This window comes from Garra rufa, chromosome 9 (genome assembly GCF_049309525.1).
Source record: "Garra rufa chromosome 9, GarRuf1.0, whole genome shotgun sequence".
In the NCBI taxonomy this organism is placed as follows: domain Eukaryota; kingdom Metazoa; phylum Chordata; class Actinopteri; order Cypriniformes; family Cyprinidae; genus Garra; species Garra rufa.
The window spans coordinates 32,901,118-32,925,042 of record NC_133369.1 but is presented as its reverse complement, the minus strand read 5'-3'; the positions used below and the strand labels follow the sequence as shown (position 1 = coordinate 32,925,042).

Genomic DNA, 23,925 nt, shown 5'->3' with positions numbered 1-23,925 from the left:
CTGTGGACCATTCAGGTTACAACATAATTAAGAATCAAGTGTATGTTTGAAGTATTATTTTCTCTTCTGGGCTATGTAAACGTCTATTATGTGAATAATCAGGACAGTAGAAAATAAAAAATAACATGCATTTTTATTTTGCAAATGTATATTTTGCAGATTCAAAAATGTGTGTAAACTTTTGACCCCCAACTGTATATGCCATAATGATAATGCATTAAAATCCACAACAATTATCCAGGGTTCTCTAGGTCTATGTTAAATGCTGCATTAAGCTACAATAATCTAACTTAACCCTTATGTGTTGTTAGGGACGTTTTCGTCCACTGAGGGGTGCTGTTGAGTCTTAATTTGGCCACAACTTTTTCTCTGTTAAAGCAAATGGAATGATTTTTGGTGACTAATCTTATTTTGATACATATTTTGGGAAAATGCTTTGAAATTTTTCAAAAACTCAACAGTACACTGGGGGCAAATTTACTACCCTTTCGTTATGTTTCGTGGCTGAAAACAGCCACTACTTTAAACTGGTGTAAAAATGTATCAGATAAATATTTTTTCAATTTTTTTTGCATAAATCTATTAATCAACCTCAGTCCTGCTCAAAAATACTAAATGTTTAAAAAAAATTCAGGATTTTAACTCTTTAATTGCCAAATTCCTAAATGATGTCACTGATTTGGGAAAAAAAAACACAAGATTACTAATTTTAAATATAAAAGGTAATTGTGGCCTGGATTTTTTTTTTACCTTTTTAACAGTCTTGGACATGTGAAAGATTAGTAAGAACATTGGCTTTCATGCATTGTTAGTTTTGGCGCAGCATCAGATTTTCTTTTTTTCTCCCTCATTTATTGTTTGTGGCTGTTTTTGCCCCATTGACTTCCATTATAACCACATTTTTTGATTGCAAAGCCATGCCACCATATAATGCTGAATTCTTGATTGTTTGTGGTTTTCCCTGTTGGGAAGGGGTCAAATTTGTAAATTGTACTGTTGATTATCAGTTGGCCCCATTAACCCTTTAGATAGGCCTTTGCAAAAAAAAAAGCTTAGTTTTACATTTGGCAATTAAAGAGTTAAAATCCTGAATTTTTTTTAAACATTTAGTATTTTTGAGCAGGACTGAGGTTGATTAATAGATTTATGCAAAAAAATTTGAAAAAAAAATATTTATCTGATACATTTTTACAGCAGTTTAAAGTAGTGGCTGTTTTCAGCCACGAAACATAACGAAAGGTTGTAAATTGAAACAATGCACAAGGCTTAAGCAACTGAGTCATGTTTTTATGACTTATATGTTGCATATTTGTTATGTAGATTTTATAAATCATATCTGATGCTTATTCCATTTTGTCAACCACACCATGCTGTTTGCAAACAGTACAGAGGGTGAAATAGTTGATCAGCTTTCAGGTCTTTTTCTTTTTGCTTTAGACTGTTCTGTAATATGCAGCTCATTGTCATGGAATCATTTTTCAGGTGATTAAAAACAGTATAAACCACATTAAAAGAAGCCAGTCAAATACACTTGTACCTACAACGGTTTTTAAAAATCATGTGATTGACAGAGAAAGCAGAGGACACAATGGAATGCAGTACAATGGATCAGGTAAAAAAAAAAAAAAAAAAAACTCTTGCTAAAAGTGTTGGCCTCATAATCAAAAAATAGTTGTGAGAATGTAAAACGAATTCTGGAGATGGCTAGGTATTGTAATTTTAAAGAATAACAGTTGGGTGCACCGTGCTTTGTAAAGAACAAATCATATAATACATCAAAGGAAAATGGTTACACTGCGAAGGGTAGGGTGCAGCCAAAAAAGGGATAAATTATAGGCGTTAATCTGGGAGATTTAATAATAATTTCATGCAAAGACCATGAAAGTATGCACATTATCATTTTGAAATGTGATTTACTATCATCAGATAATGACAGAAGAGTCGCATAAAACGAGCTCTGTAACAAACAGCTGGTTGGTAAGTGGTCACGCTTTTAGGTCAAAATGGCCAATCCAAAGGTTTGCATCTTGTGTGCATCTTGAGACAGAACAACAAGATACAAGACATTTTCAGTTGAGACAGCTCAAACATGTATTTTATTCTGGAACTAGCAAGCCTTGTCTGTGAAAAGGGGGGTTTATCTAGTCAAGTAAACCTAAAGCAAAGGTGTGGGTAAGAAGTGTTCACAGGAGGTTAAACAGGGGGAACAATAAGCCTTAGTTTATCAAAACTAGTTTATCAAATCTTGTTCAGCAGGTTGGTAGTCAAAGCTTTGGACTTCTCACTAAATAAACTAGCACACAGTTAAAGAAATTTAGTGCCTTTGTTATGAACAACACATCATTCTTATCAGAATTAACAAATTCACAAGGTGAAGCATCAGGTATTATTTCAGAGAAGAATACAGCACCTATAAAGAATAAATGAGTGAATACTTAATCATAACTTTTTTTTTCTGAGGATTCATACCCTAGCCTAGAACTTTTAATATATTGAGCACAACTATTATGTAGAACAGTGTTTCTCAACCCTGGTCCTGGGTGCCCCCCCAACACTGCACATTTTGTATGTATTCCTTATCTGACACACCCATTTCAGGTCCTGGAGATGTTTTCTAATGAGCTGATGAGTGCAATCAGGTGTGCTTGATTAGGGATACACACAAAATGTGCAGTGTTGAGGGGCGCCCAGGACCAGGGTTGAGAAACACTGATGTAGAACATTTTATCAATTTGATATAGTGGAAATATCTGACCTGTTTTAAGAGAGAGAAAAAAAGAATTTTAAATTAACCAAACTTTTTTCAGTTACTAGCTAACACTAAAAGATGTGGATAAGTATATTTTAAATATCAACCTGTGTGTATGTGAGACTGGGTGAGTTCATCCACAGTCATAATGAGCGCACAGATGAAGAGAGTCACGAGTTCAGGCGAATGAATGTGTTTGGAAATGACGGAGACAGACAGCGCGGTGACTGAGGCTGGACGCTTTGTCAGTGAGAAATTGTAAGTTGCCACTATATCACAATTACGCGTTTATTTTGGACTAACTGTGTTGTGACATTCTTCTGAGTTAAATATGTGTCTGTCGTCAAGATGTTATGTGGTAAAAACTAGATTATCAAGGAAAAGTTTGCAGTCATTGTGGCTAGCAGCAGCTAGCACTGTTGATGCCGATTGAGTCAGATGATAAAGTTCACACCACCTTTATTATCAATATTTTACACGTAGTTAACGTTGACATGTGCCTTTCTTTGTTTTTGCAGTTTCATAGAACATGGTTGATGGTTTTCACATAGTACGTTTAACGTTACCTGACTCATTCGTCGTGTGAAATTTTAAAACTGAACTGAGATTGATGAGGAGGATTTGCTTTAGGGAAGCTGCCAACATCTCTCATCTATCATCATAACGTTTCCAGGTTTTTTTGTTGTTGCTTTTCTTATATTTCTAGAAATAAGACGAATCTGAATGTGTCATGACCATCTGCCTTAGTTATAATGTATTTGTTTGAAAATTTTGTACACCATCCAGTTCAGCTGTAATAAGAGGCAAACAAACACCTGTTGCTGAGTTGTAAAAAGCAATATTTACTTAAATTAAAATATGGCCGCTTGAGAAATTGATGATAGTGTATAAAATCAAAATGACTAATGATAATGGATATACCTGACTTTAAAATGACATGAATAGGATATCATGGTGTTCTGGTATTAGTCGTAGTAACCTAGTTTATGAGCTTATTATCCCACCCCACCCCACCTTTACTCAGAATTGGGAAATTCTGACTTCGTAATACTTTACTAAATTGTATGACTAATTTTATGGCTTTTAGACATGGAATAATTTATTTAGAAAATAAAAATGTGTGTCTGATTCTATAGTGGGTCGCGTTCTTCCATATAGAGCTAGATATTGCTCTGTTACTTGTCAAGAAATTGAAACGGGTGAAAGAAAACACGTTTACACATGTTTACAATAATATGCTGAAATGTTTGTTCTTAAGCAGAAAAATGGATGTGTCAAAGAGAATCATCAGAAACCTGGAGCCAGCAAGACCACTGCGCCGTCTGAACATGAATCAAGGTACAAAACATCAATGTTTACACTGGTTTAGATTTTAAAAAATGCAAATCAGTGTGTTTTAATTGATGCTAGTTTGATTGTTTTTCTGTGTGTTGATGTGTTTGTGTGCTTCTTTGGACATCCTAATTATAGTGCCTCAAAGCTATGCTGAGATTATGCCGATAGAAAAGCCAGTAAGACCAATTTTAATATTTTCATGCTTTGCAATTTAATTGCAGCTGCTTGCCTCTTTTTCCTTCGAGAGAGTCTTTTTTTTTTTTTTTTTTTTTTTGTCTGGTAACTGTTTTTATTGTGAACAGGACAACATTATTAAAGTGGAGCATTTCTATGAAATCCTGAATCTTCAAAGCACCAGCACCCAACCAAAGAAGAAAGGTAAGTGTCTGTTTCATTATAAATTTCAGGAGGATAATTATACCTGTGATTAGAAGAAAAATAATGAATTGGTAATGTAAGTAGATCTTATAAGATCTTATAATACTTTGTTGTTGTTGTTTTTGTTTTAAACTGTAGCTGAAAGAATTTGCTACACACGGGAGTTCCTAATGAAATTGGCAAGTTGTCCAGTGGCTAAGAAGAAACCTGAGTTTTTACCAGAACATCCAATTGTTTTGGAGAATGGAGTGAGTTTGAATGGATTTTTTTCCACTCTAATTTATTTGAAGCACTTACAGTGCCCTCCATTAATATTGGCACCCTTGGTAAATATGTACACTGTTTATCTTTTTGATCTTTCATTTAAAAAACCTTTCACTGAAGTAAAAGAACTGAAAGTGGGGGAAACTCACATTATAAATTAAATACCCCCCAATGCATGTTGGCCACAATTATTGGCACCCCTAGAAATTCTTATAAGTAAAATATTTCTGAAGTATGTTCCTATTCATGTTTTATTCATGTTCATGGTTACCTTTTTTTTTTAAGCACATCAGGGTGACTAGGAGCATAAAATTGTCCAGCCATGACTTCCTGTTCCACAGGATTATAAATTTAGAAATCGTATAATTGTCTGTGGTTGGATCTTCCGCCAGGACAATGATCCAAAACAAACATCGAAATCAACATAGAAATGTTGCACAAAACGAAGCTTCTGCCATGGCCATGCCAGTTCGCTGACCTAAGAAGAGAAGCACCAACATGGAAGATCTGTATTGATTCTGTATGAAGGAGTGGTCTCTGTTTTCTTGTTAGGTATTCTCCAAACTCATCAGACATTATAGGAGGAAACTCAGAGCTGTTATTTTGGGAAAAGGACATTGCAGTAATTGGGTGCCAATAATTTGTTTCCACTAGAGAAAAACGTTTCATAATGAGATTTTACCCCTATTTTCCATTGTTTTACTTTAATGATAGATTGGAATTTTGTGATTTTTTTTTTTTTTTTGAATGAAAGATTAAAAGAATAAACAATGCAGATTTATTTTCACAGCCAGATTTGCTCATATTTACTAAGGGTGTCAATATTAATGGAAAGTACTGTATTTGGCAGAGGATGGTTTCTGTAGGTGGAAGATAATTAACTTTTCTGACTGTCATATTTTCACCCAATCTAGAGAACAAATGATGTGCCCAGATACTTCATTACCAACCACAACAACAATGAGGAATTGTAAGTGTATTCATCAAACCAATATCATAAACCATGCAAGAGCTTGAGATGACATTGTAAATGTAACATAAAATACCAAAGTGTTTTGTTTATGGATGATTAACAGTTTATCCATTTATATTTCTTTTCATAGGGCTGCCTAGTGTGGGAAACTTTCACATTTCTTTTTAAAAATTGCCCTAAAATTGCCCTAAAACTGCACTGCATGGGCACCAAGTAGAAAGAGTCACAAGTTAAATTGATAACTTTAAATATATAAAGGATAAAAAAAATACTATTGGTCTTTAGCTTTTCAATAAAAACTGAAAAAAATAAAAAACAGGCGTCTCCAGGACCTTAATGTGCTTCTTCTTAAAACACTCCTTTGTTGCCTTGGCCGTGTAATTGTAATGCTGGAATACCCATCCACGACCCATTTTCAATGCCCTGGCCCTGACAGTACATGGCCCCGTCCGCCATCCCTTTGATGCGGTGCAGTTGTCCTGTCCCCTTAGCAGAAAAACACCCCCAAAGCATAATGTTTTCACCTCCATGTTTGACGGTGGAGATGATGTTCTTGGGGTCGTAGTCAGCATTCCTCCTCCTCCAAACACAGCGAGTTGAGTTGATGCCAGAAGCTCGAGTTTGGTCTCATCTGACCACAACATTTCACCCAGTTCTCCTCTGAATCATTCAGATGTTCATTGGCCAACTTCAGGTGGGCCTGTACATGTGCTTTCTTGAGCAGGAGGACGTTGTGGGCGCTGCAGGCGTAGTGTTACCAATTGTTTTCTTGGTGACTATGGTCCCAGGTGCCTTGGGATCATTGACAAGATCTTCCCGTGTAGTTCTGGGCTAATTCCTCAACGTTCTCATGATCATTGAAACTTGGTCTTGGCCATGGTGGAAAGTTTGGAATCTGATTGATTGATTGAACAGGTGTCTTTCATACAGATTAGGAGCACTCCCTTTAGGAGCCTTTTGTTGTGTTTTTTTTTTTTTTTTTTTTTTTTTTTTTTTTTTTTAGCCATTCAAAGGTGAATTTACCCTATGCTTTGGATCATTGTCTTGCTGCATAATCCTGTTGGGCCTAAGCTTCAATTTACAGACTGAAGACCGGTTTCAATTATTCAATTATCTCAATTATTGCAAGTGTCCTCCCAGGCCCCGAAGAGTCCCCACATTAATACATCGCCACCACCATGCTTGACCATACCTATAATATTCTTTTTGTAGAAAATTCTAATAATTTTCTACAAAATTCAAATGTTCTTCCCTTGTCACTCTTCCATGGATGCTGTTTTTTTTTTTTTTTGGCCAGTGTCTGTTTGATAATGAAGTCATTAACGGGGACCTTCGTCCATGCAAGAGAGGCCTGCAGTTCAGTTTACTTTCTTTTGTGACTTCCCGTACATGTGGTTGGAAGGTCAGCCGCTTCTGGGACGGTTCACTACTGTGCTAAGTTTTTCCATTTGGAGATAAAGGCTCTCACTGTGGCTTTTTAGAGCCCAAGAACCTTTGAAATAGCTTTGTAACTCTTCCAGACAGATGCATTTGTCACGGTTTCTTTCACCTTGGCATAGTCTGTTAGACCTTTTAATCAACTTAATGCTGCGGAAAAAGTTGTATTTAAGTGTTGATTTAATTTAACAGGGCTGGCATTAATTGGGCCTGGTTGTGTCTAGTCCAGCTGAACTCCAATATGAATGCAATTTCAGATTTGGGAGTAATGCCGCATTCCAGGCAACCCATTACCTGTGTTTTTCCAACCTTCTACCTATGAAAGTGCACTGGAAACCCATGACTTCCCACCCGTAAACTCATACTAGATCGATGTACTACCAGTTCTGCACTCTAACGTCAGATAGCCCGCGAAACAACAAGGGCAGCCCCAATGGATGCTGTGTAAATAATAAATAATACACACTTGATTTATCAGCACCTTTGGCAATAGAAATGTTTGTAAATGAGCTCTGTACGGTCCGCCATGCTGGTTTGTTTACATCTAGATACCACAATTCCTTGCACGCTACGAAGTCTTGAGTCGTGGTTGGAAGTTGTGACTTACGGGCTCAAAAACCTACCTGGAACGCAGCATTACACACAAAAACAAGATTCAGATGGGGCCAACAATTTTCATCAGAACTATGTGCATATTTAAATTGCTTTTGATACATCAAACAAAAAGTAGAATTGAAAATGAATAAAAGCAAATTAAAATAAATAAAAATGATCAAACGAACATTTACCATTTAATTAAGCCAGGACCCTGGATCCCAAAACCAGTCATTAAGGTAATAAAATAAAAAAAGAGAGAGATTTATATAGCTGAATTAACAAGCTTTTAATTGATGTATGGTTTGTTAGGATGTGACAATATTTGGCCAAGTTACAACTATTTGAAAATCTGGAATTTAAGGAAAATAAATTTATTGAGAAAATCGAAAAAGGCAAGTTTATTTATATAGCACATTTCATACACAATGGCAATTCAAAGTGCTGTACATAAAAGGAATTAAAACCAAGTTTTGTGGTCCAGGGTGAAAAATGTCAAAAAGCCCAATTTTTGTGTGCATTTTCTGACGTTAGTGCCCAGTATTTAGCCTGTAGACGTGGCCCCGCCCTTATTCTGACAGTTACTATGAAGGACTTCTCAACTGTCCAATCGGTTGCTCCTACTAGCCTATCCTGCCACAGGAGGCGGGGCTTGTGGGGGAAAAAAAAGCACACGATGCTAATGAGATACCGTCACGTACAAAGACATATATAATACCTAGACGCCTCATTGGCCGCTCGACGGCACGTCAACGTCGCCGCCATATTGGTCCGGGCAACGCTCCATAACTCATAACAGCACAAGCGAAAAGATACCTTACTTGTCAGCAACTTGGGCATCTACAAACCATCGTACAGGAATAAAAACAGATCTCGGGGTATTATCTTTCACAGGTAAGACTGAACATTTGTTTCTATTTGTTTTTGGGTCATATTTAACGTTTGTTGACAGCTTTTTTACCACCAGTGACAGACTATTAATAGCTAGCAATATCGCTAACATTAGTTAGCTGTGAAAGCTGAGGCATTATGTGAAATCATGAAGTTTAATTTAATTCTTATTAGGTTTTAACGTATATTGTAGTTTATATCATAAACGAAATTGTTTTATGAGCACAATATTCTTAATGAGTACAGTGAGCACTTTGTTATTATGCTCATTTACAAAAAGTTTATAATTACTAGATCATAAGGATTTGATAGCTTATCATAAAACTGTGGACTGATTATTATTTTTTCCCTTTTTAGCTAATTGCAAACAGGACAACACAAGCCTGAAGAAAGCCTGTCAGTGGACTGTTCTCTGCATTTCCAAGAGACTAAACCTCCTCAGCCTAATATTGTATTTGCACAAGTTAAAGTCCTGTACTAGTTAATGTTTCAGTCATTTTTAGACAAATATTTAAATAAAACCAGTTTCTTAAGTCAATCACAATATTATAGACTGCATTCAAAATTATTTACACGGGTTGTTTAATGCTGATCTTGATTTTTGAAATTTGAAGAATAGGGTAGGGCACTATTAACTTTTTTTGTCTTCTGGGAAAAATCTATCTTTTGTAGCTTTTGAAGAGCAGTACTAAACAAAGAAAAATTATATTTAGGCAAAATAAGAAAGTACACATCTCCTGTTCAAAAGTTTTCACCCCCAGTTCTAATGCATTGTTTTTCCTTCTGGAGCGTCAGTGAGTGTTTCTGTAATAGTTGCATATGAGTCCCTCAGTGTGAAAAGATGGATCTCAAAATCATGCAGTCATCGTTGGGAAAGGTTCAGACACACAAAAATGCTGGAAAACCAAAGAATGTGTGGGACCTGAAGGATTTTTCTGAAGAACAGCAGGCAGTTTAACTGTTCAGGACAAACAAAGGACTCATAAACAACTATCACTAAACAAAACACAGCTGTGGATTATTAGGTAACAACACAGTATTAAGAATCAAGTGTATGTAAACTTTTGAACAGGGTAATTTTTATAAATTCAACTTTTGTTTTCTCTTGTGGACTATTATGTAAACGTCTTTAATATCAAATATCTTATTCAGGTTAGTACTAAATAAAAAAATAACATGCATGTTGTATGTATTTGGTAAAATAATTAACATTTTGCAGATTTTATGTATTTTTTATTTTTTTTTGTATTTTCTGTCTTTATTTTTTTTACACATTTTTCACTATAGTATAATTTACTTTATAATTTGCTATTCATTTATTTTTTATTATTGTATGTTCTGTATATATAACACATTCTACTTGGTATTACTCATGTATTGTCATTCATTTCATTTATTTATTCATTATGGTATTATACATATGTTTGCTATTATAAATCTATTAAATTACTGTTATTGTACTGTTGTACTTGCTATTTTGTTATATTATTCACTTTACTACAACATGTACTACACACACCTTTTAATATTACAAATATCACTTTCACTATATTTTTACTGTGCACTGTATCAATGCACAATATTTCACCACTGTAACTAAGCTTTACTGCGTCAGGTACATTTGTTATTGTTTTTGTGGAGTTTATATCTGCATAGAGTGCTAAGAAAGTAGAAAGCAGACCTACCAGTGAATCACATTTTGATTGGTATTCGTTGGTTTTATTCTAGTTTCTTAATGATGGTAAATTTAAATACTTGAATATGTATTATTTTGATTTTTCTCCACTATTTCAAAAGGAACGAGCTGTGTTCTGACCTGAAGCACAAGAAAAGCTAAAATGTTGGGGTTGAAGACAGAGAGAGCAATGGAAAAACTTAATTTTATTTATTGTACATTAAAATTACATTAAATGTATAAACCACAGTAATATTAAATTAATATTAGAACTGTTAGCTGAAAAAACATCCTAATTAACAAGCATGACAAGGGTGCGCTTTCACAATTTCTTACGAAAATCAATAATTTTCCAAGCCTAATTAAATAACTGAAGACAGAGTTATTTTTAACTCCGTGTAGATCACAATCCACTGAAATCGGCTGTAAAATGTAAACGTTATCGTGTTTTTATCCAGAAAAAAAACGCAGCTCCCCGTTTACCTCCATTTGCTTTTAAGGCAGTCTTGCCCGGACAAACATGGCGGGCGCGTTGACGTATCGCAGCAACGGACCAAAGCGGCCAATGAGGCGTCTAGGTATTATGTCTATCATAGATATATATATACGTAGATACCCCATTGGACCGCTCCAAGCACGTAGATGCGTCCGCCATTTTGGAACGGTCCACTTGACGTCATTCACCATACTGTAGGTTCGCAGACCAACGGCTGTTCAAGACTGGCATTTCGAATATTCAGTGATTACTATGGTTATTTACATAGATCTATGAGTGAATGACGTCAAGTGGACCGCTGCAAAATGGCGGACGGCTTACGTATAAAGGCCCATAGAAACACAGACTAATGAGGCATCTACGTATATATATCTATGATGTCTATGGTCACGTACATAGTAGTCTCAGCCTCAGACGTCACGCCCACGGAACGTTGGCTAAACGTCTGATGCATATGGTACACTTAACTGGAAACACTTCAGGAATGTCGAAGTCGTCATCTGATTAGTTGAATTTGACCGGATTTCCGGAACACGCGAGTGTCGCGTTTATTTTCGGTCCGCCGGGAAACAAAGCGCAGACTGGTTTACTCGGCGTTTTGCTAAAAGGTGCTTATGCAGACGCCGTTGTTGTTAAACACATTTGCGACGTTCGCGAACAAATTACTGACTTACTGCTTGTTCTCCCTCTTCTTCGTTAACTTTCAATGCTGGTTATTTCAATGACTGACTTGTTGCATGCCAGTCAGTTGTTGTGGGGAGTCTGGGGACATTTCTACGCCCCGAAACGTGACGCTGAACGAAACGAACTGTGATTGGTTGTTTGACATGTCGGTCAAACGGCCTTATAGGCGGGCCTTGGCCAATTAAAGCTGCCATGTATTCCAGACCTTAAGACGTCAGTCTGAAGGTCTGGCTACGTACATAGCGGCAGAGCCGGATGTTTTACAGCAGCAGCAGCAGCAGCAGCAACTGACCGAAACCCACGGTATTTTATCAGTTGTCCTTGCCGGCGGATACTGGACATCAGAAGCCGTTATAAACATCCATTTCACGGTAAAAACAAACATTCTTTGTTAAGAGACGCTGTTCTTTTAATGAATACTGTTTAGTATTCTTGTTTCTGTACTGTTTAATTCTTTTGTTAGACAAAGTCGTTTATTCTGCACAGGTTTAACGTTAGTTGTCAAACAAAACGATTTTTTTATGATGAAAAGTGATGGTCGGTTGATTACCGCTGTAAAGTTAGTTTGATGTTTGACATTCATTAGACATTCGGTTTCACTGCAATTAAACTGTTTGCGCCTGTTATGTTTTTAGCTCAAATTTAGTCAGATGGACATAAATATATTTCCGTTATGTTGCACAAGGCTTAATTTCTAAAAAAAAAAAAAAAAAAAAAAGTAATATTAAATTAACCATCTAAATTAATTAAACAATTAAACTACGTGACATTATACTATAAAACCAATACTAAAATGTTCAGAAAAACATCCCTGTCAATGCACAAGACTCCGTTTTTGGAATTAGCACTTTATGGGTTTTATAACAATTTTACAACTTTTAATGTATGAAATAATATAAATTCATTAAACAACAGCACCTTTTGAGATAAAGGTATCAAAACAACTGTAAAAATCTCTAAATATTATCCCCTTTCATGCACAAGACTTGTTTTTTTCAGAATAATCCTTTATTGTTTTTATATACAGTACTGAATCTGTATTTTTGATTTTTAATTTACGTTACCCACTTAAATTCATTAAACTCTGACACGGTTTGAGATAAAGGAATCAAATCAACTGTAAAACTCTCTAAATATTATCCCCTTTAATGCACAAGGCTTGTTTTTTCAGAATAATCCTTTGTTTTTATATACAGTACTGAATCTGTATTTTTGATGTCTAATTTACGTTACCCACTTAAATTCATTAAACTCTGACACCGTTTGAGACAAAGGTATCAAATCAACTGTAAAAATCTCTAAATATTATCCCCTTTCATGCACAAGGCTTGTTTTTTTCAGAATAATCCTTTATTGTTTTTTTATAAAATGGTTAGTTCCATTCCTCCAGAGCCATAGAGAAACAGAGTTGCGACACTCCCATAGGCTTCCATAGGAACTGAGGAATGTGGAAGTAAAGCGTGTCATGGAGCGGCTAATAGTTCCAAACAACCAATAGTTCCTCCATAGAAGTCCATTCATTTCAGCGCTTCTCAAGCACAGTCGCCGGTAAATTGAAGAAATTACTGCATTTTTTTTTACATTTTCATGCGTCAGTTGACCTCTCGGAAAACTGGCCAGTAGTGGTATTTTATGAAGCAATAAGGTACGAGAGGCCGTGCTGTATCATGAATAAATCACGGCTGAAGGGGTTGCCTAACAACGCCCTTCAGCCGTGATTTATTCATGATACAGCACGGCCTCTCGTACCTTATTGCTTAAATATACAGTACTGAATCTGTATTTTTGATATGTTTAATATACAGTACCCACTTAAATTCATTAAACTCTGACACCGTTTGAGATAAAGGTATCAAATCAACTGTAAAAATCTCTAAATATTATCCCCTTTTATGCACAAGACTTATTGTTTTTATATACAGTACTGAATCTGTAGTTTTGATGTTTAACATACTGTACCCACTTAAATTCATTAAACTCTGACAACATTTGAAATAAAGTTTTCAAAACAATGATTCAAATAAAATAAAATATAATACAAAAATAAGGAAGATAAAAATTGCAGTTACAAAATATGATTACAAATATACTAATATGGATTTTTCACTTTATTGCTACATTCAGGCCAAAAGTGGTGAATTTATTGGATTTAAATGGATTACGTGTATTTGAAGAGCTGAGATGCAAAAGCTTCACAGTGTCATCTTTTTTTTTTTAAATAGCATTTTATTAGGCTCCTACACTCTCACATGAAAGGTAAAGAGCTGTCACTGGAGCATACCTTTATGTATAAAAGGAAAAAATATATAAAATATTTAGTTTGTTACTACACATTTCTCCTTTTGTGGTAAACAGTAGATCTGTGCAAGATAATATACAGAAAAAAAAACTGTTGTTGTGGTAATCTTTAATAATTAACCATTTAATCTTTAAATCTGAAAACTTACTTCTGGTCTGGAACATAGTTCCCTCTCTGATGATGTCAGTTTGAAGATTTGCATATCGTTAAGCCCTCCAACCATGATATACTCACAAATGGATCAAATGCTGTTTAATTTCAGCTGGTGAAACAAACCTCGTAAAATACAATAAAATAAATTCCTTGTTAATAAACTGAAGATGGAATATCTGATGGTGGAATTAATAATTTTAACCAAATAAAATGATTTATATTAGATACTAATAATAATACAGCCCTTCAAAATATTCAACCTTTCTCTAAGTAAAAGTAAATCATTTTTGTTACTCAAAGTAAATGATGATTTACTTTGCTTCCAAAACCACATTTCTCTGATAAACAAAATTACATTATTAATCTGTTAATTATCCTAGCCTTTTTTATTTATAAGTCAAAAATATTCAAAAGAAACCATCATATATTACCTTTTGTAACACTGAACTTAAAATATATTTTGAAACCCTTTCTAATATAAGATAAGAAAATAACAAGCTTATAAAACAATACAAATTGTAAACCTTTTTTTGTAAACCGAAATCATGCAACTGCCTTAATACTATAGAGCAATTTGTTCATTTTTAATTTGTTATATTATTTTTTTATATTTAGCTCTTTTATTTTTATCTTTGTCAATATAGAAAAATACTAATGGCATATTCTAACAAATTTTCCCTGTGTATCCAAAGGAATAATAATTTCCTTATTTTAGAGTTATTCTGATACCTTTATCTCCTTTAAGTTGGCACAGTACATTAAACATAGCAAAAAGATTCAGTACTGTATATAAAACAATGAAGGAATATTCTAAAAAAAACACGCCTTATGCATGAAAGGGGATAATATTTAGAGATTTTTACAGTTGATCTGGTACCTTTATCTCGAATGATGGGTACACTATATTAAACATATCAAAAATACAGATTCAGTACTGTATATAAAAAACAATAAAGGATTATTCTGAAAAAACAAGCCTTGTGCATGACAGGGGATAATATTTAGAGATTTTTACAGTTGATTTGATACCTTTATCTCAAACCGTGTCAGAGTTTAATGAATTTAAGTGGGTACTGTATATTAAACATATCAAAAATACAGATTCAGTACTGTATATAAAAAAACAAAGGATTATTCTGAAAAAACAAGCCTTGTGCATGAAAGGGGATAATATTTAGAGATTTTTACAGTTGTTTTGATACCTTTATCTCAAAAGGTGCTGTTGTTTAATGAATTTGTATTATTTCATACATTAAAAGTTGTAAAATTATTTTAAAACCCATAAAGTGCTCATTCCAAAAACGGAGTCTTGTGCATTGACAGGGATTTTTTTCTGAACATTTTAGTATTGGTTTTATAGTATAATGTCATTGTTACGTGACAGTGCTGGTTCGATGAGACGGGAGACCAACATAAACAAAATATCCTTTTAATCTTCAACTTCACAAATACAGGGAATATCCACACACGTCGTAAGCGAAATAAATGACCGACAAAAGACACAACTCAAAGACAGACTTATAAAGGCAAACTAATCAAGACACACAGGTGATACAGATAATGACTAAACAAGGACTAAACCAAATGATTACAAACAGACGGGGGAAGACAGAGGGAGAAACCAAATCAGAACAGTGCAAACACAAAGGCAAAATACAAGAAACATAAGGCTACATATGACATTACGTCCCCCTCCCGGTAGGCACGTCTCGCGCCGTGATGGAAACACCGGGGAGGGGGGGAGGGGGGGCGGGCGCCCTGGAGGCCGTTACGGGGCAGGACCTTGCTGGGTTGGGAAGGCCTCCAGGGCGGAACAGGAAGCCATGGCGGATCAGGCGGCCACGGCCGGACAGGCAGTTCGAGGGGCCATGGCGGATCAGGCGGCCACGGCCGGACAGGCAGTTCGAGGGGCCATGGCGGGTCAGGCGGCCACAGCCGGACAGGCAGTTCAAGTGGCCATGGCGGATCAGGCGGCCACGGCCGGCATAACAGTTCATCAGGCCATGGCGGGTCAGGAAGCCATGGCCGAACAGACAGTTCATCAGGCCATGGCGGGTCAGGAGGCCATGGCCGGGTCAGGAGTTCATACCGCCATGGTGGGTCAGGAGGCCATGGCCGGACAGGCAGTTCAGGTAGCCATGGCCGGGTCAGGAGTTCATGGAGCCATGGCTGGGCAGCCCCCGTGGCCTTGGCCTCAGTCTAGGGGTATGTAGCCCCCCCCCCCCCAAAATTTTCTTCGGGAAATTTAGAGGTTCATAGGGGGGAGGATCTGGAAGGCCGGGTTTAACCAGCGGAGGCTCTGGAAGACTGGGTGTAACCAGCGAAGGCTCTGGACAGCTGGACTGGACCAGCGAAGGCTCCGGACGGCTGAGCAGGACCAGCCGAGGCTCTGGAAGACTGGACGGGATCAGTTGAGGCCCTGGACGGCAGGACGAGACCAGCTGAGGCTCTGGACGGCGCTCTTGAGGAGCGGGCTCTGGACGGCGCTCTTGAGGAGCGGGCTCTGGACGGCGCTCTTGAGGAGCGGGCTCTGGACGGCGCTCTTGAGGAGCGGGCTCTGGACGGCGCTCTTGAGGAGCGGGCTCTGGACGGCGCTCTTGAGGAGCGGGCTCTGGACGGCGCTCTTGAGGAGCGGGCTCTGGACGGCTGGACGACCCCAGCGGAGATTCAGGAGGGCTGGGCGTCTCCAGCGGAGACACTGAAGGAGCTAGCTCTGGGCGAGCGGTCACTGGAGGGCGCTCTGGCGGCGCGGTCACTGGAGGGCGCTCTGGCGGCGCGGTCACTGGAGGGCTGGGCGGAATCAGCGGAAGTAAGGCTGGACAGGACCAGCGGAGGATCAGGAAGGCTGGGCGAAACCAGTGGAGGTTCAGGAAGGCTGGACAGGATCAGCGGAGGATCAGGAAGGCTGGGCGGAACCAGCGGAGACTTGGGAGAGAGAATAGCCGCTGTAAACTCCTGAGGAATCGCCATGTCCATCAGATCCATTATATCCTCCTTGGCCGGGAACTCAGGAGCTGCGGTCATCTCGACCGGGAAATCAGGAACTGTGGCCATCTCGGCCAGGAAATCAGGAACTGCGGTCATCTCAACCGGGAAATCAGGAACTTCGGCCATCTCGGCCAGGAAATCAGGAACTGCGGTCATCTTGACCGGGAAATCAGGAAATGGGGCCATCTCGGCCGGGAAATCAGGAACTGTGGCCATCTCGGCCAGGAAATCAGGAATTACGGCCATCTCGGCTGGGAAATCAGGGATTGCGGCCATTTCGGCTGGGAAATCAGGAATTTGGGCCATCTCGGCCGGGAACTCAGGAGCGCTGGCCATCCAGACTGAGGGATCAGGGATAGCGGTCTCCTCGACCGGGAGATCAGGAGCTGTGGCCAGCGGTGTTGGGCTGAGGAAGACTATGGAGCTCTGGAGGATCGCTGGGTGTTCAGGGTGAGGCAGGCGGTCAGAACTGTTGGATTGGTATGTAGAGGTTCTTGGCGTTGGGTGAGCTGGTGCGATGTGATGTGTTTCTGAGGGGGTTGGACGTTGGATAGGACTGTCATTCTCCATTTGTTCTATCTCAAAATTGGAGCAGTTTAAATAGAGAATGACATTGACCAATTCGACAAATGGGACATCATAACCAGAGAGATCGCAACGGATAGTTTCTTCGTCCAACCCCAACAGAAACACAAATCCGAAAGAGGCGTCGGACCAGCTCACCTGATGGTAAAGCTCAATGAAATCCTCTACATACCTCTCCAACTCCCGGCCGCTCTGCCTCAAGCTCCACAGCCGTTCCTCAGCACTACGGTTACGGTCGGTCATTCTGTTACGTGACAGTGCTGGTTCGATGAGACGGGAGACCAACATAAATATCCTTTTAATCTTCAACTTCACAAATACAGGGAATATCCACACACGTCGTAAGCGAAATAAATGACCGACAAAAGACACAACTCAAAGACAGACTTATAAAGGCAAACTAATCAAGACACACAGGTGATACAGATAATGACTAAACAAGGACTAAACCAAATGATTACAAACAGACGGGGGAAGACAGAGGGAGAAACCAAATCAGAACAGTCCAAACACAAAGGCAAAATACAAGAAACATAAGGCTACATATGACAGTCATGTAGTTTAATTGTTTAATTTAGATGGTTTATTTATTTATTTATTTATTTATTTTTAGAAATTAAGCCTTGTGCAACATAAAGGACATATATTTATGTCCATCTGACTAAATTTGAGCTAAAAACATAACAGGCGCGAGCAGTTTAATTGCTATGAAACAGAATGTCTAATGAATGTCAAACATCAAACTAACTTTACCGCGGTGTGTTACCTGTGTCCATCTCAGGAGAAAACTGAAAATGCCGCTGGATGAAAAGAAGAACGGGGCGAGCGATAGGTACGAATGAAACAATCCTTATTTCCTTATTCTTTGTGTTCATGGACTTTCGGCTGTTCCGTTTAATATGTTACCAGTAATTTATGTAAGGATTTTATATTTGTTATTCAATCATTGTGTAGCGCTCTGGATAAATGACACATTCATTCGCTGGACACAAACGTTGTTCCATAAGGAAAAGTTTCATTTAGTTCTATGAGAATTGATACGAAACGGAAATCATGTTTTTTCTCGGTGTCCTTCTCACGACCCCTGTGTTACATAGTCCTTGCTCTTATTACGTTATATTGTGTGGTTAAAGTGTTACTTTTAACAGTTCTAACAGTAGGAACAATAACTAACAGCTCTCCTGTTTTATATAACTGGCAAACTACTATTTTCCTTGCATAGGACCATATATGTGAACAATCCCCATTTAGACTCCATGGCAGATGACATCCTTTACCATTTTAACCTGGGAACATCCACTCATGACTTACCAGCAATGTTTGGAGATGTCAAAGTAAACTTCAGTTTTTTTCCATACTAACATTTGACTCCTTTAAAATGATCCATGTTTGTCTAACTAACTTGGTTGTACGTTTTGTCTTAGTTTGTGTGTGTAGGAGGAAGTGCATGGAGGATGAAATCTTTCACTGAATACATTGCCAAAGAACTGGGGCTATCAGAGCCTAATGCTGAATACCCAAATATATGTGCAGGAACCGATCGCTATGCCATGTACAAAATTGGACCTGTGCTGTCTGTTAGCGTGAGTGCACACAAATTCATCCACCTATACATTTTGTCAGTAAGTTTTATTTTTTTTATTTTTTATTTTATTTATTTCAGCAGGGATGCATAATATTGATCAAAGGTGACAGTAAAGACAATTATAATGTTACAAAAGATTTCTAATTCAAATAAATGCTGTTCTTTCAAACTTTTTGATTATTCAAAGAATCCTAAATAAATCTATTGCTGTTATCATATTTGTTTACATGTGCATTACATGTATTGCAAAGAAAACTGTCACCACAGTCCAAACCGGTGAAAGTCACCATACTGTAACCGGAGCTACCGCAAACATAATTCAGTTTTTGCCTTCATGACATATCTAAAAAGAAATCTGATATGTATGTTAGAATAGCTTTTTAAGCAAATATTTAATATATTTTCAGAGATGTAAATAAACATAGCCACATTTTTTTCTGTTCAGATAATGCTACATCAACACCACCCCTTTTTAGGTCGAAATTTTAATCGGGTAATGCTCAGTCAGATTGATTGAGTTCGTACAAGGTGCTCAAAATGTACTTGAATTTGACTTCCTGAAATTTAAGGCCTGGAAATCCCTTTAAAATAGCAATATCTATAAATCTATAAAATAAGTGTTTAATTTTGTACAAATCTTTTCATGCAATTAAAAAAAAAAAATACTTTTTTCACTTATTTCTTATTTGCATATCGCAAATCATTTAATTTAGATCAGGACTTTGGAGTGGGTTAGCAAATTGTTTGATTTAGATCTGAACTTTGTGTGTCGCAAATCATTTGATTTAGATCTGAACTTCGGAGTGGGTTCACAAATTATTTGACTTAGATCGGGACTTCAAATCGCGTATCATGATTAATTTGATTTAGATCGGAACTTTGATTTAGATCGGGTGCATATCACACATCATTTGATTTAGATCAGAATGGCTTTGTGAATCATTTTGTGAATTGAATGATTGAAATCAAATGATTTGTTATACGTGATTTGAAGTCCCAATGTAAATTAAATGATTCACAATACACAGTCAAATATTTGAGCGATCCACGCTCGAGTCCTAATCTGAAATGATGGTTTGCGAATCATTATTCAGATCGGGACTTGATCATGAATCATTTGATTTAGATTTGAACTTCGGATTGTGGATCTCAAATCATTTGATTTAGATCGGGGCTTTGGTGCTGGTTCGCAAATAATTTACTTCCGTTCGGGACTTCAGAGCATGTATGGTGAATCATTTGCTTCCAGGAATTTGGAGCAGTTTCGCAAATCTTTTTTTCTGATTTTTCTTCTTAGACAATAGAAAACATCAAACAATTAAGGCAGTACAGTTATAAAAACAAAATAAAGAAACAAGAAGAAAAAGTATACAGAAATACAAATCCCTTAAGAAAATTAATGGTAGTTTTACTAGGGCTGCCCCCTAATAGATTACAAGAAGAGGCTTGGTCAACTGAAATTTCATTAATCGCTTAGTCGCAGAAAAAAAAATTTCCACAGTAAGTGGGAAAGTCACACAGCTTGTGGCAGACACAACGGCTGGTCTATGTGCTGATATAGTAGATCGGACGGGACATCTAAACGCTCACCTATCATTCATCAAGCTTAAATATGGCTTTTCTTCTGAAAGATGTATGTAGTAGCAACTTTACGTGGCAGCTCAATCTAATGTTAACCTAGAAAACAGTTCAAGTGTCTGTGTGGAGTGTGGACACTGAATAGTAGAACGGCAAAACTCAAATGTACTGAAAAATAAGTGCCAACATTCAGAATTAAATAAACATATTATTTGTGATGACCCGAAGCTGACACAAAGTCTTTACAGAAATGTTTGGTCTTTGTAGAATAAAACACTGGTATATATCATAGTATTATAATATCTGTTTTGTAAAAAATAGACTATGATTTGCGAACTTACTCTTGTTAAGTACGGCCGCTGCTGTCACCGGAAAAACTTTTACCCTGCAAGCGCCAATCCGGAAGCCAGAAACGCGGAAGTGTGAAAAGGGCTAATACATCTTTTAAATCTGTAAAGACTCTACATTAATTACAACAATAACAAACAAAATGACAACAAAACTTTGCGATTTTGTAAAATAATTAAAGCAAAAAGGATGCACTTTTTTGCTCTCCGTCTCTGTGAACTTCAGCGCGAAACTTCGAAACTCCATGTATACTTGCCTTACAAACATGAAAAATATATCTATAGAGAGAGTGAAATGTCTACTTTTAAATGAACCAATTCTAATAGAAAACAAATATTCACAGATTATGTAATTCGCATGAAACATGCATACAGGCGCATCCACTACTGCGGAGATGACGAGTCAGTGTCGCTGACTTCATCTCTTAAGCCGAAAACAAAGAAAGCACTAATTTATCAATAAATTATTAAAACGTTAATGCAGTCTCTGCTGTTTTTTCCAGACACATTCATAATTATTATATTCACCGGTGCACTGTGGCAAGCTTTTTTGTGTGCTTGAGCGCTTATTAGGCTATGTAGGCAATGTAAAGGCTCATTATTATGATTTATATTGTTTATTAATAAACCTGTGACTAAAAGTCAACTAATACTTAAAATGAATGACTACTAGTCGACCAAACAAATCTTTAGTCGAGGGCAGTCCTAGGTTTTACTATAGTAAAAGTGTAACTGTAATACTTCAGTCGTAATCCTTTGCATGTGCTTCACTTTATTTTTGCCATTTTGCTCTATTAGTATATTTTTATTTATCTATTTATCCTTTTTTTTTTTTTTTTTTTTGAATTTGAAAGAAGACATTGTTTGATAAGTAAGATCTTAATAATCAAAGAAGTAGTGCTTGAAAAAAAAAATCCTTCTGGAAGTTATTTCATTTTACAGTATTTATACATACCCTGGATTGATTAAAGCATGAAGAGTTTTCAGTCCGAATAAGCCATTAATGAATTATAAACATGACTGGAGTGCATGTAAACGTAGTTAGTGAATCTAGAGTAATTGCTGAGAATTTAGCTTTTCCATCACAAGAATTAGTTACATTTTAAAATATATTCAAATAGCCTTGTGAGAATAAGAGACTTCTTTCAAAACCAGTCTAACCAACCTCAAACTTTTGAGCAGCCTTGTAGCATTTAAGTACATTATTGCACATCTAATTTGTTTGAATGTTAACATTGAATTTTCTCTGTGTACTAGCATGGCATGGGCATCCCATCCATCTCTATAATGTTGCATGAGCTTATCAAGCTCCTGTATCATGCCCACTGCACCGATGTCACCGTAGTGCGCATCGGAACGTCAGGAGGAATAGGTACGCTGCTTTTACCAGTGAACTGCTTAATCAAAAGGGTGTTTCCACGCTTTCAAAATCAGCCCCAACCTCACCTTGATGTTGCAAATCATTGGTTTTGTGAATCATTTCCTGACTATTTGTTTTCTGACTAAGCTGTGTTTTCTGTCAGGTTTAAAGCCAGGGACTGTGGTGGTTACCAAACAGTCAGTGGATTCTTTGTTCCAGCCTCGTCTTGAGCAGATCATCCTGGGTAAAACAGTGGTCAGGAGCACAGAACTCGATGGGGAACTTGCAGAGGAGCTGCTTCAGTGTGGCAAAGACCTTGCAGAGTTTGAAACTGTCATTGGAAACACAATGTGCACCCTTGACTTCTATGAAGGTATAAATATTCACTATTTCATAATTTTTTTTGCACAGTTTGCTGCATTTGAATGCTCTGTCTCTGTACAGGTCAAGCTCGGCTGGATGGGGCCTTCTGCTCGTACAGCGAAGATGATAAACAGAGCTATCTTGCCGAAGCCTATGCCGCTGGAGTTCGTAACATTGAGATGGAGTCATCTGTGTTTGCGGCCATGTGCAAACTGAGCAATCTTCGAGGTTTGTCATTTGTAACACACCATTTCCAGTAAATGAGTAATACTTGCACAAGTTTGTGATTTTTCATTTGCTTGCTTTGGTAATAAAAAAAGGCTTTTGCGTTTGAAATGGCTGCTAGAGGTTTATTATCTTTTATTGCAGTTTGTCTGTTTGAGCAGACTTCTTTTTACCACTTGTCACACATTAAACAAGCTGATGTTGTTTATTATGGATGGGTTAAGGTTGTGTGATCATACTGAAGAATTTTTTCCTGTTTCTTCAGCTGCGGTTGTGTGTGTCGCACTGCTAGACAGACTGAAAGGAGACCAGCTGACCAGCTCTCATGATGTCATGAATAGCTACCAGCAGCGACCTCAGGCCTTGGTTGGACATTACATCAAAAAAAAGCTGAATGCCTCTAAAAAAGCTAGTTAGCTTTTCAAGAAAGCTTTTACAACAGTCCCAGGTGAGGGTAGGGAAAAGTATAGTGCATTTTGATCATTTTGGATGATGATTATTTGAATATATGGCAAAGAAAGCAGCTCTTTATAAGTTTATCTAAAGTGATTTTTCTACAGTTTAATACTAGTTACTAACATGCTCATACAACCTCATGCCTTGAATGTAATATCTTAATTTCCTTGTTTTAAATTGGTAATAAGCACATAATGTTCTAGATTATTTGATTTGTCGTAAATACCAAATATTTATTATTGTTTTAAACGGCACTGTATTAAAACTACTACTGATGAAGTAGTTGTGTAAAAGGGAAAGATTTTATTTAAAAAAAGAGAGTAAGAATTAAGCTGTTCTAGCTACATTAACCCTCTGGTGCTCTTCGGTCACTTCTGACCGAAAAATTTTCTGTTTTGAATTTTTAAAAATCACAGCTTAATCGGAATGATATGAAACTCGGTGACTTTTATGCCATTTGGAATGTCAACACAAAAAAAATTGAGGGCATGATTCAAGCAGGCTAAGTGG

The 23,925-nt window shown here is 37.2% G+C and overlaps 2 protein-coding genes across 2 annotated transcripts in view; both read left to right on the top strand.

Annotated features, from left to right (window-relative positions):
- Window positions 1-2,951: 2,951 nt before the first annotated feature.
- On the top strand, window positions 2,952-6,026 carry gra (granulito). The gene is made up of 7 exons (XM_073848020.1): window positions 2,952-3,007; window positions 4,011-4,087; window positions 4,220-4,260; window positions 4,387-4,462; window positions 4,601-4,710; window positions 5,641-5,696; window positions 5,830-6,026. Exons 1-7 carry the CDS (start codon window positions 2,952-2,954, stop codon window positions 5,837-5,839), a joined length of 426 nt encoding a protein of 141 aa, XP_073704121.1. The 3' UTR covers window positions 5,840-6,026.
- Window positions 6,027-11,623: 5,597 nt separating this feature from the next.
- upp1 (uridine phosphorylase 1) overlaps window positions 11,624-23,925 on the top strand; it is a 14,206-nt gene continuing 1,904 nt past the window's right edge. Inside the window, exons 1-8 of the mRNA XM_073847627.1 lie at window positions 11,624-11,847; window positions 18,283-18,333; window positions 18,724-18,835; window positions 18,926-19,084; window positions 22,269-22,383; window positions 22,535-22,744; window positions 22,816-22,962; window positions 23,225-23,925. The exon at window positions 23,225-23,925 is cut by the window's right edge and continues 1,904 nt beyond it. Coding sequence (XP_073703728.1) covers window positions 18,296-18,333; window positions 18,724-18,835; window positions 18,926-19,084; window positions 22,269-22,383; window positions 22,535-22,744; window positions 22,816-22,962; window positions 23,225-23,376 — 933 coding nt within the window. The 5' untranslated portion in view covers window positions 11,624-11,847; window positions 18,283-18,295 and the 3' untranslated portion in view covers window positions 23,377-23,925. The remainder of the gene's footprint in view (window positions 11,848-18,282; window positions 18,334-18,723; window positions 18,836-18,925; window positions 19,085-22,268; window positions 22,384-22,534; window positions 22,745-22,815; window positions 22,963-23,224) is intronic.